Below are 14,223 nucleotides of genomic sequence, written 5' to 3' on the forward strand. Positions count from 1 at the left end.
CTCTGAGCCCCAATAGTAGGATTCTAAAAATATGTTCCAACAGCCGAAGCACAATTTTTTTTTCTTTCCCAACTGCACACACACGCTTACTCATCATGGTCAAAGAACTAAGAAGGGTGTCGTCGTCAAATAGTTTAAATTAGTACGGAGATTGACCTTTACGTTGACAAACCGTACGAAGCATCAACAATGATAGTTTGGGGGTAAAACTGTACTTCAATGCCTGAACCTTTGGTTGTCTTGAGAAAAGGAGAGAGAGAGAGGGAGAAAAAGAAACACTGTCAGCTTTTCAGTTCTTTGTGAGGAGAGAAATAATAATTAGCCTCAACTCAAGCTCCCTCCCTCTCACCAAGAACCGAAATCGACATTTGTTTCTCTCTGCGGTCTTCTCTGAAATTTTCTCAAACCCTATAACAATCTCAAACTGGTATCATCTCAAATACTTAAGCAACCTTCACTATTTCGTCTAAGCAGCTTGTTTGAAACAGAATAAGTTTCAAAAAATGATAAAGATTTTCGGATTTTAAGAAATGAAGAATTTGCGATGGTTTAAGCAGATATCAAATTTTAGCAACAGAGGAGAAATTAGAAGAAGGAGAAACGAAGAAGAAAGTAAAAGAGGATCGGTATCATGGTCAAAATATTTAGTATCAAGTGGAGGAGAAATTAAAGGAGAAGGGGAAGAAGAATGGAGTGCAGATATGTCGCAGCTGTTAATAGGCAACAAGTTTGCATCAGGTAGACATAGTAGAATTTACAAAGGTATTTATAAACAAACTGAAGTAGCTATTAAGTTAATTAGTCAGCCCGAAGAAGATCAGAATTTAGCTAACCTTTTGGAAAATCAATTTAATTCTGAAGTTACTTTACTTTTTCGGCTTCAACATCCCAATATCGTCACTGTAAGTTTTCTGTTTCCTTTTCGGAAATCTTCATTTTGTTTATTAGTTAATAGTCTGATCTAAGTAGATTTTTTTTTTTTTGCTTGGGGGATTGTTAAATTTTGGGTTTTGAGGATGAACAACTACTTCCAGTCTTCCAATGTTTTTCTAAAAGAATCCATGTTATTATTGATATGAATACTCTTCGTTTAGTTTATGTTTATTTTCTGTTACTTCCGTATTCATCAAAAACTTTTAGTTCTATCTCATTCAAACCTTGAAACTTGCCGGTTCTGTTAGTAAGCTAGGGTTGCATATACTCTGAGATGCACATTGGTCCATACTTTATAATGCCCCAATATTGATTACCGACTTCAAGTATGAGAGTCACTCCCTAGCCAAGTCTGGGCTATTCCCAGTTGGTTTCCATCTCAACATTCTCCAGTTCGTTCACAACAATTTCTTAAGTTTGTGCTGATATAAATCTTAACTTTTTGGGCAAATCTGATGCTTTATTCGTGATCAAGTGGCTTTCTTGAGGAAATAGCGTTTCTTGTGTTTTCATTTTTGCAGTTTGTTGCAGCATGCAAGAAGCCTCCTGTATTTTGCATCATCATGGAGTATTTGGCGGGTGGATCTTTAAAGAAATACCTTCATCAGCAAGAGCCCCATTCGGTTCCGCTCGACTTAGTTCTAAAATTTGCCCTTGACATTGCACGAGGAATGCATTATCTTCATAACCAAGGGATACTTCATCGTGATCTCAAGTCGGAAAATTTACTTCTTGGGGAAGATATGTGTGTGAAGGTTGCAGATTTTGGAATCTCCTGTTTAGAATCTCAATGTGGCAGCGGCAAGGGATTTACTGGTACTTACCGTTGGATGGCACCAGAAATGATCAAAGACAAACACCATACAAAGAAAGTTGATGTGTACAGTTTCGGTATTGTGCTCTGGGAGCTGTTAACGGCATTGACTCCGTTCCAGGACATGACCCCTGAACAAGCTGCTTTTGCTGTCTCTAGGAAGGTATGTAAGCATTAGTGAAAATAACTAAAATGTTAATTGAATGGAGTTCTGGTGCAGCAGTCATGATTAACTCTTACGCACAGGAGTTCACACTCAATGTAAACCAAAGTGACTGCATTTTTTTTTTCAGCTTCATTCAAATTTGCATTTCTGGAAACAGATGAATTATAAAAATATATAGGAAAGAGGTTGGTTCTGCACATAATGTCATTAGTTTCTTGTATTCTTATAATCTTATATCAGTTAGGTTGATGCAGAATGCAAGACCCCCATTGCCTACTGCTTGCCCGATGAAGTTAAGTCATCTTATCAATCGATGCTGGTCAAGTAACCCAGATAAGCGACCTTACTTCGACGAGATTATTTCAATTCTTGAGGATTATTCGGAGGCTTTCGAACAGGATCCAACGTTTTTCTCTTCCTACGAACCAACCCAGCACAGAACTCTTGTAAAGTCTATCACTAGGTGTATCTCTGTCCATAAATCTGCTCTGAAAGCCTGAAATTCTTCTTAGAGATTTTACGTGCATGTGCCATATTGTTTTCAGTACTCTGATGCATTTATGCTTAGGAATATTCTATAACATGTTTTTGGTTCCACGAAAACATCTGTAAACGGAATGCAAGACAGTTACTTTCCCTGCTGCAATACAAGTATGTTCTTGTAATTGGCCTTAGTCTATATCTAAGTCAAGTAACCACATGTTTGTGACTCGAAACAAGTTTGATTAGGCAATTGCAAGTATAGAAGCTCTTGGACCTGATAGATTTACTAGTCTATTCCACCAGAAATGGCTTGCCATCATGGACCCACATGTGACCTCAATGCCCCACAACTTCTTCGCTAGTGGATCACACTCACGTCCACTCTAAGTCTTGAGAATATTGTCTGGAATAAGACTTTCTTTTCCTCCACTTATTGCAAGGTTAGTATTCGGTTTCATTACTCGTATTTTTTGTTTATTTAATAGGAAATAATATACGAGAGTTATATTAGTAATTGTCTCGAGAAGAATTAAATCTTGTGATTGTATAAATATCTCGAACCTGCTCTGATACCATATTAAAGTCGCGAGCATCTAACTCAAAATCAATTGGCAATGAGTGGAGAGACCCAAAGGATTATAAACCGCAGGATCTTAGGTTGCCCAGATAATATGAGACTAATAATCTCAACATAATTACTCATTGTTCCAGTTTTTATTTTTCGCCAAACTCTTCAGATATTACTCTGAACATTATCATTTGGCATTAATACTCGTTGCATAACAAGGCCAAAGATGTGAATCAATCATGGTCAGCGAACGAATAAGTTGAATGAAATCATAACCTTTCTAAACCCAAGAAGGAAAATGAATTTAGATCAGCAAATCATAGTGCGACTTATGGAAGGGGATTATGACTTCTCTACAACTGATTACTGATTATTTTTTCTTCGAAAAAGAGGAAAAACACCTCATTACATATATTGATAGAAATGAGTCTCAGAACTTCGAGAGTTATTAACAGTTACAAGAGTTATGCAATTCCTGATATAGAGATGATGAAGAATCCCCCTAATTCCTCTTCTTTCCATGTCTATTACAAAAAATGGCTATATTTGTTGCATTCCGATCAACAACTGGAGAGTTGGACTCGAATCACTTTGGAAAATATCGTTGTGTCCACTCCATTCAGTTGCCCTAATTGTTCTCTTGTGGTACAATCTGCATAGCAACCACTGATTACTAATAATTCTCATATTACGCTTAGTTTTTGGAATAAAAGTTGGTGCTGCTTAAGAGTGAATTCCCATAGACTACGGAGGCTGTTTGGACAAGAAAAAAACGTCTGTAATCAGTGAGATCTGGTCACTGATCATGCTTGTTCTTATACAGACTGGAACTAGGCTTTCCTAGAAATCTCAAGGGCCATTTACAAATGAATGATTTTTTAGGGACCTTGATTTTTTTTGAGGGGACCATGGTTTTATTATTCCACTTTGGGGTGTCCTAAAACGTTGAAATGACTAACCTACCCTTAACCTAATTTAATTTAAAACCAACCTAATAACCACCTATATATATATAACCACCACCTCCTCCCACCACCATCGCCCACCACCGCCGATTACCACCACCACCACCTCCGATTATCACCACCACCAACCACCGATTACCACCACCACCTCCTCCCACCATCACCACCGCCGCCTATTTAAGAAATGTAACAACATCAATGCAATCACAATTAAGTTCTGTTACATGATAATTTTATCGAGTATAAAAGACGCCTTCCGCAGCCTGATTCTGCCATGAGACCACTCCGGAGGTGTTTTCCAACAAACCCTTCACTTTAATTTGATTTTGATTGCTTCAATCGAATAGAAATCATCAAAATAGGGTTTTAGTAGGAGTTACAGAGCCATGTTCGGTTAGGCCGATTTTCCAAAAAACCCTAGTTTACTAACCGAACTTCTTGAAAATGAAGAACACGAAGAACAGTTCGGTTCTATTGGATTTAAAACTAAGTCACCGAACTCTCTGTTCGGTTATTTCGCAAATTTTTTTAAAACTACAGAGTAACCGAACTCCACCCTTAGAACCGAAAAAAAAACAAATCCAGTCTAACCGAACTGTGTTGTTGTGGCCACTATCTTGAGTTCCAAAATAACAGAACTTAGCCAATAGAGTTCGGTTTTTTCGCAAATTTTTTTAAAACTACAAAGTAACCGAACTTAGCCAATAGACGTTGGAACTTCACATTTTTTTTGTTTGTTAAGTTCGGTAACTTCACAATGTTATCGCAGAAACCGAACTCAAAGTTCGGTTGGTTAGCTGTTAGGTTCAAGTTTGCGAAAGAAACGAATTTTGTAAACTTATATACTCTTATATTACGTAAAGTTCGGTTAGATCAAAAGTGCATGCAGTTGCGAACCAACCGAACTTTGTACACCGAAGTTCGGTTCGTTGAGAACCAACCGAACATAACGCTGTAACTCCTAGAAATTCTATTATTAGAGAGTTCGGTAACCTGCGTGTTTGGAACAAGTAACCGAACTACACTTTCAGATGAGTTCGGTTACTTGTTCATCTCACGGGGCAACCGAACTACAACTTCAGATGAGTTCGGTTACTTGTTCTTCCTATAAAGTAACCGAACTGTTCAAAATCCAGTTCAAATCCGGATCATTTTGAAGATTAACAAATATTCTAGGAGAGGATGGAGATGAAGAATCAGATGAGTTTTCATCATTTGAATACTCAAACTTAGTGAATTGGAAAAAAAATTCTATTTTCCATGTTTTTCTCCTTCATCTTCTCTAACTCTACTCTCTCAATAATTCTACTCAACTAATAATAAACCCATCTTTTAATTTAATCTCACTAATTGTTTTTAACTAAATTATTCACTAATCATCACCCAAAATTAATCAGGAGGGTAATTTAGGTATTAATATAAATATCTAGATAACGGTTGACCTAGATTTACTTCTAATGTCTTTACCCAAAATAAAACCATGGTCCCCCCAAAAAAACCATGCTCCCCAAAAAATCGTTCTTACAAATATAGGCCTCCTTGTTTTCCATTTTACATAAATAGGCCCGTTTTGATGCACTGTTGCATGGAATGTTATCCTTCCACCAGGGGACAATTATCTGGACTTAGAAAGATGATCTGGACTTAGAAAGATGTACTACCTCCTTCCCTAATAAGATGACCTAGTTAAAATTTACTAGTAAATTTAGAAATGATTTATCTCTCAAACTATACAACGGATTTTCGTAAACTTTGTATCATCGGAAAGCATTTTAAAACACCTATCTAATGAATATAAATATGGCTATCAAATTTTAAATATTTCTTATAATAATACTAATCTATCATTCCACTTATTTATGATATAGGTCATCTAATTAGGGACGGAGGGAGTATTAGTCCTTCAAGTTTCCGAGTCTGTACTTTGTAGTTAGACTCGGTTGGGACTTTGTAAACGTCGGTATCTTCTTTGACAGTGTCACTGGGATAAATGGTCCCACCACTAAACGATCTTATCTCTAATCTCTTTGATAAAAATATACAGTCTAATTTCCACAAATGTATACATACTTCAAAAAATAATTTATTTAGCGAGATTATTTATGTCATATTCACAGGATATTCATTCCACATACCTTGTATTTCTGAGTAACTAGTGAGTGGGTGTAACTAAGTTGAGTTGGGTGTATTAATCCTAGGGTCCCTTCTCGAGTCTAGCACTGTGTTATGATTCATTTCTATCCGTTGATACATTTGTTAAGGATTGATCTATTAAAAGCCAATCATTCTTCTCTCCTGAATAATGTAATGAAAACCCAGATTTAACTTCAATTGAAGTTTAGGCTCTGTTCATCAGAGAGAAGGTAGCTTGCTACCATTTTTTAATCCAAATTCATCTTGTAGTTGTACTTGATACACTACAATTGGTATCAGACTCCATCCTGGAACCTGTAGCAATGGCCACCAAAGAAAAGCTTCAAGACATTTCATCAACCATTTCTCAACACATCGATTCAATCACTGAGATTAAATCTGAGATCCAGTCTTTGAGTACTAAGATGAACATTATCATTGGGTTGCTTGAGGCTGCACCGAGCTCGAATTCACCTCCAGATCCTTCTGCATCTGAGATTCCTCAAACGAATCTGGAAAATTCAATTGCAGGCTTTCAGAAGATAGTTCACAATCTTTCTCATAATGAACATCGTAAGTTCTCTCGTACTCCTAAATTAGATTTTCCTAGATTCAATGGTACAAATCCCCGTGGTTGGGCTCTCAAATGTGTAAGATACTTACATTTACATAATATTCCCGATAATGAACGTGTTGATATTGCTGCTATTCACTTCGATTCTTCAGTAGATCCATGGTTTTTAAATTACCAACAGGATAAATATTTCATTCCATGGGATAACTTTGTTGAGGAGTTATGTGTTCCATTTGAGGATATTGCTCAGGAAAATTATGTAGGTAGTTTCAATAAACTTTACCAAACCACCAGTGCTGAGGATTATTATGATCTTTGGGAACATTATAAAAGTTTCATGGTTGCTAACGATCCTTCTTTGCCTGAGAGTTTTTACACCTTGAGTTTCATTAGCGGGTTAAAAGAGGAGATCCGTACTATGGTGCAAATGTTTAAACCTGATAATACTACAATAACTCTTTACTTGGGGTAGGCTACAGCAGGCTTCTATGCATCACCAGCCTAAACCAACTAAATTCTCTAAACCATTTGCACCTTCACCAATTTCTGTTTCCTACCCACCATCTACCATCAAACCTTTTTTCACTACATCCTCTATATTTACTAAGAACAACGTATCATCATCATCTCCCGTTGTGACTCATCCTTCTACACCCACTAAAACATCCCCAGACAATTCTCTTCCTCATGTTAAGAGACTCACTCATGCACAGATGCAGGTTAGGAAAGACAAAGGGATTTGTTATAATTGTGATGAGTTTTACAGACAAGGACATAAATATAAAACTCAACAATTATTTATGTTGATTGCTGATGAGGACCTTGAAAGGCATGGGTCATTATCCACTGAATAAGTCCCTGAAGAATCTCCTTTGACTCCTGATTCTCCCATTGAGATTTCCTTACATGCCTTGACAGGGAATGTTGCCCCTGACACAATTAGAATTGCTGGTCATCTTAATAAGCACTTTGTCATTGTCCTTATTGATACATGCAGCACACATAGTTTCATTGATGTTGCTTTAACCTCAAAGTTGGGTCTACATGTTTCTCCAACTGGAAAAATGCTTGTTAGAGTTGATAATGGAGATAACACCATCAGTCAAGGTATCTTCCACAACCTACATTGGGATATGCAAGGGCATCAATTCTATGCACATTTACGAGCTCTTCCTCTTGGCGGTTGTGACATTGTTTTAGGAGATGATTGGTTGCGCCAACTGGTGATGTTACATTCAACTTCAGTCAACTGATCATCTCATTTCTACATCAAGGCAGTCATATTACACTTCAGGGTTCCACTTCTAAACCTTCTCTAAGCATGATTAGTGGTTCTTCATTGAAGAAGTTTATTAAGAGCAATACCCCAGCCCTAATTGGCCAGTTTTTCTCTATTTCTACAACTCCTATACTTTCACCTCCTCCTGCAGTTTCTACACTCTTAGAGACTTTTGCAGATGTTTTTGCAGAACCCACTGGCCTTCCACCCTCTAGGTCACTTGACCACAAAATCCCACTCAAACATGGGTCTAACCCCACTTCTCAAAGACCATATAAGTGCCCCTTTATACATAAGTCTGTCGTGGAGTCATTGGTCTCTGAGATGCTATCTAGTGGCGTGATTCAACACATCCATAGCCCATTTGCTGCTCATATTCTCTTAGTCAAGAAGAAGGATGGTACTTGGCGTTTTTGTGTTGATTATCGAAAGCTTAATGATATTACAATCAAGGATAAATTTCATATTCCTCTTATTGAAGAGTTGTTAGATGAGTTGAATGGTTCTGTGGTGTTTTCCAAGATTGATCTTCATTCAGGGTATTACCAAATCCGAGTTTATGCACCTGACATTCACAAGACTGCTTTTCGCACTCATCAAGGCCATTACGAGTTCATAGTTATGCCATTTGGGCTTACTAATGCCCCTGCAACCTTTCAAGCCCTCATGAATGAGGTGTTTCAACCATATCTCCGTAAGTTTGTCCTTGTGTTTTTCGACGACATCTTAATACACAGTCCATCCATTGAAGCACACATAGAGCACCTTCAACTTACCTTGTCCTTGTTAAGGAAACATTCTTTATTTGCAAAGATGTCGAAGTGTGCTTTTGCTCAGCCACAACTAGAATACCTTGGTCATATCATTACTGCCAATGGTGTTGCTGCTGACCCTGATAAGGTTGCTGCAATGGTTAATTGGCCACAACCTCATACACTGAAGCAACTCAGAGGATTCTTGGGGCTTACGGATTACTACATAAAATTTATTAAGGATTATGGCAACATCTGCAAGCCACTGACTGACATGCTCAAGAAAGACTCTTTTTCTTGGAATGATGTTGCCACTCTTGCCTTCTCCACCTCAAGAAGGCCATGACATCAACACCAGTTTTGGCCTTGCCTGATTTTTCTCAGCCCTTCACTCTAGAAACTGATGTCTGTTCAAGGGGAGTTGGTGCTGTATTTATGCAGAATAATAAACCCATTGCATTACTCAGCAAGCCATTGGGTCCTAAGGCACCGACCTTATCTACCTATGAGAAAGAATTTTTGGCCATTGTCATGGTTGTTCAAAAGTGGAAACACTATTTAAGCAGCCAACAATTTATCATTCATACATACCATTAAAGTTTGAAGTATTTACAGGATCAGAATTTGTCTACTGCATTACAACAAAAATGGCTAGTCAAATTGATGGGTTTTGACTATGTCATCAAGTACAAAAAAGGGTTAGATAATAAGGCTGCTGATGCATTGTCAAGACTACCCACTGCCTCTTCCTCAACATTATCTTTGTCTCAACCACAGTGGATCCAAGACATTCAAGCCAACTATGAGTCAGACCCAACAACACAAAAACTTATTACTCAACTCATTGTCACTCCAAACCAGAGCAATTATTCTTATGCACAAGGCCTCTTAAGATTTAAGGGGAGACTCTATATTAGCTCAGGTACTACACTCAGATCTTCTATATTATATTCCTTACATGCCTCTGCTGTATGAGGCCATTCTGGAATCAATGGTACTTACCACAGGGCTAAAACCTCCTTCTTTTGGCCAAATATGAAGACTGATATTATTCAGCTTGTAACCACTTGTGATGTGTGCCAATGTAATAAGGGAGAAAACTCACTTCCAGGTGGTCTACTTCAACCCCTTCCTATACTTGACACTGCATGGAAACATATATCTCTGTTTTTTGTAGAAGGGCTTCCAATGTCTTTTAGGAAGAATGTTATCTTAGTGGTTGTGGATAGACTGACTAAGTATAGTCACTTTATTCCTCTTGGCCACCCCTTCACTGTTGTTACAGTTGCTAAAGAGTTTCTTGCACATGTATTCAAGCTCCATGGGCTTCCTAGATCCATTGTAAGTGACATGGACAAAATCTTCATCAGTAATTTCTGAGAAGCACTGTTCAAGACTTTAGGTACCACCTTGAAGCTCAGTTCTGCCTACCATCCACAAACTGATGGCTAGACTGAAAGAACCAATGCTTGTGTTTAACAATACTTAAGGTGCATGACAAGCTCTCACCCTAAACAATGGGTACAGTGGTTAGCCTTAGCTGAATGGTGGTTTAACACCAACTATCATTCCAGCTTGAAGATTACTCATTTTCAAGCATTATATGGGTATGCTCCACCTCATTTGATCTTTCCTATTCCTACTGCTACATCTGTTGCCACTGTAGACAACTATTTACATGAGAGGGACCTTATGCTGCAATTACTTAAAGAAGAACTCTCAAAAGCACAGAGCAGGATGGAATTCTTTGCAGATCAGGAGAGATCTGACAGGGAATTTGAAGTGGGTGATCTAGTGTACTTGAAACTTCAGCCTTACAGGCAAACTTCAGTGGCTATAAGAAAGAATTTCAAGTTATCTGCCAAATACTTTGGTCCTTTTGAAGTCTTACAAAGAATTAGAGAGGTTGCTTATAAGCTGAAATTTCCTGTGGGGTCTATGATACACCCAGTCTTTCATGTTTCACAACTGAAGAAGAAAATAGGCTTGCAGTCAGTTCCTTCACCTCAGCTACCTTTGGTGGACCATGCATGCCAGTTTGTGGTTGAACCTATTGCTATTCTAGATACTAGAATTACTGTCAGAGGATCTTCTCAGATTCTCCAAGTCCTAGTGCAATAGTGCAATGCAGACCCAGCTGATTCAAAATGGGAGGATGCTGCTCACATCCAAGCTCAAATTCCAGATTTCATCCTTGAGAACAAGGATTTCTAAATGGGAGGGGCAGTGTCATGTTCACAGGATATTCATTCTACATACCTTGTATTTCTGAGTAACTAGTGAGTGGGTGTAACTAAGTTGAGTTGGGTGTATTAATCCTAGGGTCTCTTCTCAAGTCTAGCACTGCGTTATGATTCATTTCTAGCCGTTGATACATTTGTTAAGGATTGGTCTATTAAAAGCCAATCATTCTTCTCTCCTGAATAAAGTAATGAAAACCCAGATTTAACTTCAATTGAAGTTTAGGCTCTGTTCATCAGAGAGAAGGTAGCTTGCTACCATTTTTATCCAAATTCATCTTGTAGTTGTACTTGATATACTACAATTTATTTATCGATAAACTAATATTTACTAATTTATAGAGCATTTCTACATTTATAAAGTCAAAATATGTTCATGAACCAGGGATTATACTAAAAAAGTTGTATATCTACGTATGCATATAAGAGGGTATCATAAGAAAATTTATCCGATTTTAATTTATGCTATAAAGAATGATAAACGTCGAATATCTTTAAAATATCGTAACGAAAAAAATAATTATGTATTTATAAGCCCATTTTTGGTTATTTGCACCCCCTAAAATAATTTGTATACCCCAAAGCAAATTTTTGCACCCCTATCTGGAAATTTTGGCTCCGCCCCTGTGCAATTATAGAATTTCCTACACAAAAAGAAGGGGCAATACCGTGTTGGGGGACACTTATATTGCGACTGAAAAAATAATGGGCGGAAATATTAAAACTACGAACTAAGGGACTTAGTCGTTACGCTCCTGGACAAATTCGTAAATACCACGCGTGTCCTAAATTTCCTTCGCTTTTCGTCGGTGGACTCGTTGTCCCGAATTTTATTGGACAACGGGACAATACGGTATATGACAGAGTTTACAATACTTACTGTCCTGGACATTACGGTGTATGCCAACGTTTACACTACTTACTGTAATTGACAACACGGCTTACACCGTATATAGGACGTATACACAACGTGGAGAATATTGTCATAACCAAGTAGACAACTATTTAGTCTATATTCTGGAATTGTAAGTTCCGGTTGGCACGACCCGTCCTTATGTTCTTAGGTCCACGTGCTCTCTCTTACACGCACAACAAATTATACAACAGTGTGTACACCGTAAATATATTATTATTTTAATAGTTTTACACCTTGGACAACTCGTATTGTGATTCACTTTGGCAGAGAGTTCAGACAGAGATTGTTGGGGGTTCTGAAGGATAAGTTTATGTCCATTGATCTGAAGGGGTCATCCGTATGGCGATATGGGTTGTAACGATCATCGCGCATTTTGCCGATGATCCAATCGTATCGAAAACATGACTTATCGCTCATATTCCCTCTATGACTAGGTTGATATTTCTTTGTTTTCCTGTACAACAAAGGGACTTACGGGTCATTACGATGTTTCTTTTAATCCCTAACGGTAGAGAGTTCCTTGGTTAAGTAATATGAAATGACACGTTCGTAGGGGAGCAATATTAAAAAAGCCCGTCTCTTTCTGAACCATTACAACCAAAAAGAAATTATTGAACCTGTAATAAATTATGAGAATGATCCTGAACCCGATAAATAGTAGCTACATACCAAATATGTCATCTAAAGTAGTTTTTCAAGCATATAAAAATTACTTGCTATAACACGAGCAGGGTATTCCAAAATTTGTGCATGCATTGTAAGAATGTGACGCATTTAAGTTTAAATGAAAGGAAAATATAAACAACATCATATACTTTTTTTTTTGAGAAAATTTGACTATTTATACAAGCATTGTTCATTGGATGAAGTATTTTTCTCTCTCTCTATATATATATATGTAATATTTAGAGATTATTCGTTATACTCTCATGGGACATAAGGACTTACAAATATGTATCCATTTAGCGAGGTTATTTATTTGGCATCTATGTGCAAATCGGGACCAGAAAAATATTATTCGTAGTGGAGAGGTTATTGATTTATCGAACTTTCATTTATAGGGGTAGATTGTGATTTCTCCAACATATCTCTTTACTTTGCTTCATCTTTTTCTCATTTAGGTGTTGGTATGAATGATTCAACAAGTTCAAGTAGAAGGAGATCTAACATAGGGTGTTTGATGTGTGAAAAAAAGATCACGACACAAAGGATTATCCTTGGGTTTATTCAAGGTGCAAACATATTCCTTCCAACAGAGTGAGAGTATTGTTGAGATCTAAAACAGATCAAACTAATGGATTTCTCTTCATTAAATGCTTGAATCCTCCTGAAATTACGTACTTTGAGCGATTTGATCTTGTTTTTCTTAAACTAATGCACTTCCAATCAAGCTTTAATCACCATAGAGTTGAATTTCTTGTGGTGAACATAATCATTGTGTTATAAACTGTCTACTAGATAATCATCCATGCTTCAAAGATAAGAATCAACATAGTTTTAGTATATATTATTTACCAGGTGTGCAAGAACAAAAACTGTGACGCGTTCATATGGGCTTCAGATGCTATCGTAATTGAAATAAATGAAAGATTCAAGGAGAAAGTGTATGAAATATGTAAGGATCTTACGAAAAAATCCAAATGTAGCACGCAACTATCTAATAAGTTATTCTATATTTATACATCTTGCATTGTCTTACAAAAGATAACCATAACATTGTCTTTAAACCCATTGTTAATCAATCCATAAACGAAAGATAACTTAAAAACGCAAAAGAAAACAAAGATCCATTGGGAAAAAAACAACCGAGTAAAAATAAGAGTTTCATGTACTTCTCAGGCTTCTTCTTTCCCTTTGGATCTAGCATTGTAAATGTGATTTTCTGATTAAACTCCTCTCTCTTAACCCCTTTTCTAGATTTTTAATTGTAATTTGTTGAGAAGATTTACCAACATCCATGAATTAGATTTGTTCTTCCTTATGTAGGAGTATGAGGTTCAATTGTAGATGAACCAACATAACTTTCTAGACTTGATGTTCGTCTTTGATGGTTCTGGGACAACATTGGTGTACTTGGAGCCATCAACATAGATTCTAGACTTGTGTCACTTTGGATTAGATCCAACTGCTCTTCCAGCATGATTCTTCTGGTACTAACCTGGTATTCCACACCTCCTGCGAATTCTAGTATTTTTCTCAATTATGGGTTCATCATAAACCTAATTCTTTTGCTCTTTAGTCTTCCTTGTTTCCTTATGTTCTCTGAAGGCTTCATCACTTTTGTGTTTTCTATTCGCACATAAAAAAAGAAAGAAATAAAAAAAGGAGAAGACAAAAGTTAGTGGTATGTAACTTGTGGAGGTCATGTCATATATAATATCAGGTATTATCCAGGGCTTA

The 14,223-nt window shown here is 37.1% G+C and overlaps 1 protein-coding gene across 2 annotated transcripts; it reads left to right on the forward strand.

The window, feature by feature from the left end:
* The first annotated feature begins 262 nt into the window (after positions 1–262).
* On the forward strand, positions 263–2,629 carry LOC113300049 (serine/threonine-protein kinase HT1-like). 2 transcript variants are annotated; one of them, XM_026549197.1, is made up of 3 exons: positions 263–902; positions 1,455–1,910; positions 2,158–2,629. In XM_026549197.1, the coding sequence occupies exons 1-3, from the start codon at positions 531–533 to the stop codon at positions 2,239–2,241; spliced, it is 912 nt and encodes a 303-aa protein (XP_026404982.1). In that variant the 5' UTR covers positions 263–530; the 3' UTR covers positions 2,242–2,629. The 2 variants fall into 2 exon arrangements, with proteins under 2 accessions (XP_026404982.1, XP_026404981.1); XM_026549196.1 differs by having other exon boundaries at positions 2,168–2,578.
* Positions 2,630–14,223: the final 11,594 nt, after the last annotated feature.

Source organism: Papaver somniferum, chromosome 7, assembly GCF_003573695.1.
Source record: "Papaver somniferum cultivar HN1 chromosome 7, ASM357369v1, whole genome shotgun sequence".
Classification (NCBI taxonomy): domain Eukaryota; kingdom Viridiplantae; phylum Streptophyta; class Magnoliopsida; order Ranunculales; family Papaveraceae; genus Papaver; species Papaver somniferum.

Bases quoted from the DNA above. Each gene is read 5' to 3' on its own strand.
- LOC113300049 (XM_026549196.1), top strand. From the start codon at position 531: ATGAAGAATTTGCGATGGTTTAAGCAGATATCAAATTTTAGCAACAGA. The intron at 903-1,454 runs GTAAGTTTTCTG...TCATTTTTGCAG, and splicing joins AACATCCCAATATCGTCACT to TTTGTTGCAGCATGCAAGAA. The intron at 1,911-2,167 runs GTATGTAAGCAT...AGGTTGATGCAG, and splicing joins CTTTTGCTGTCTCTAGGAAG to AATGCAAGACCCCCATTGCC.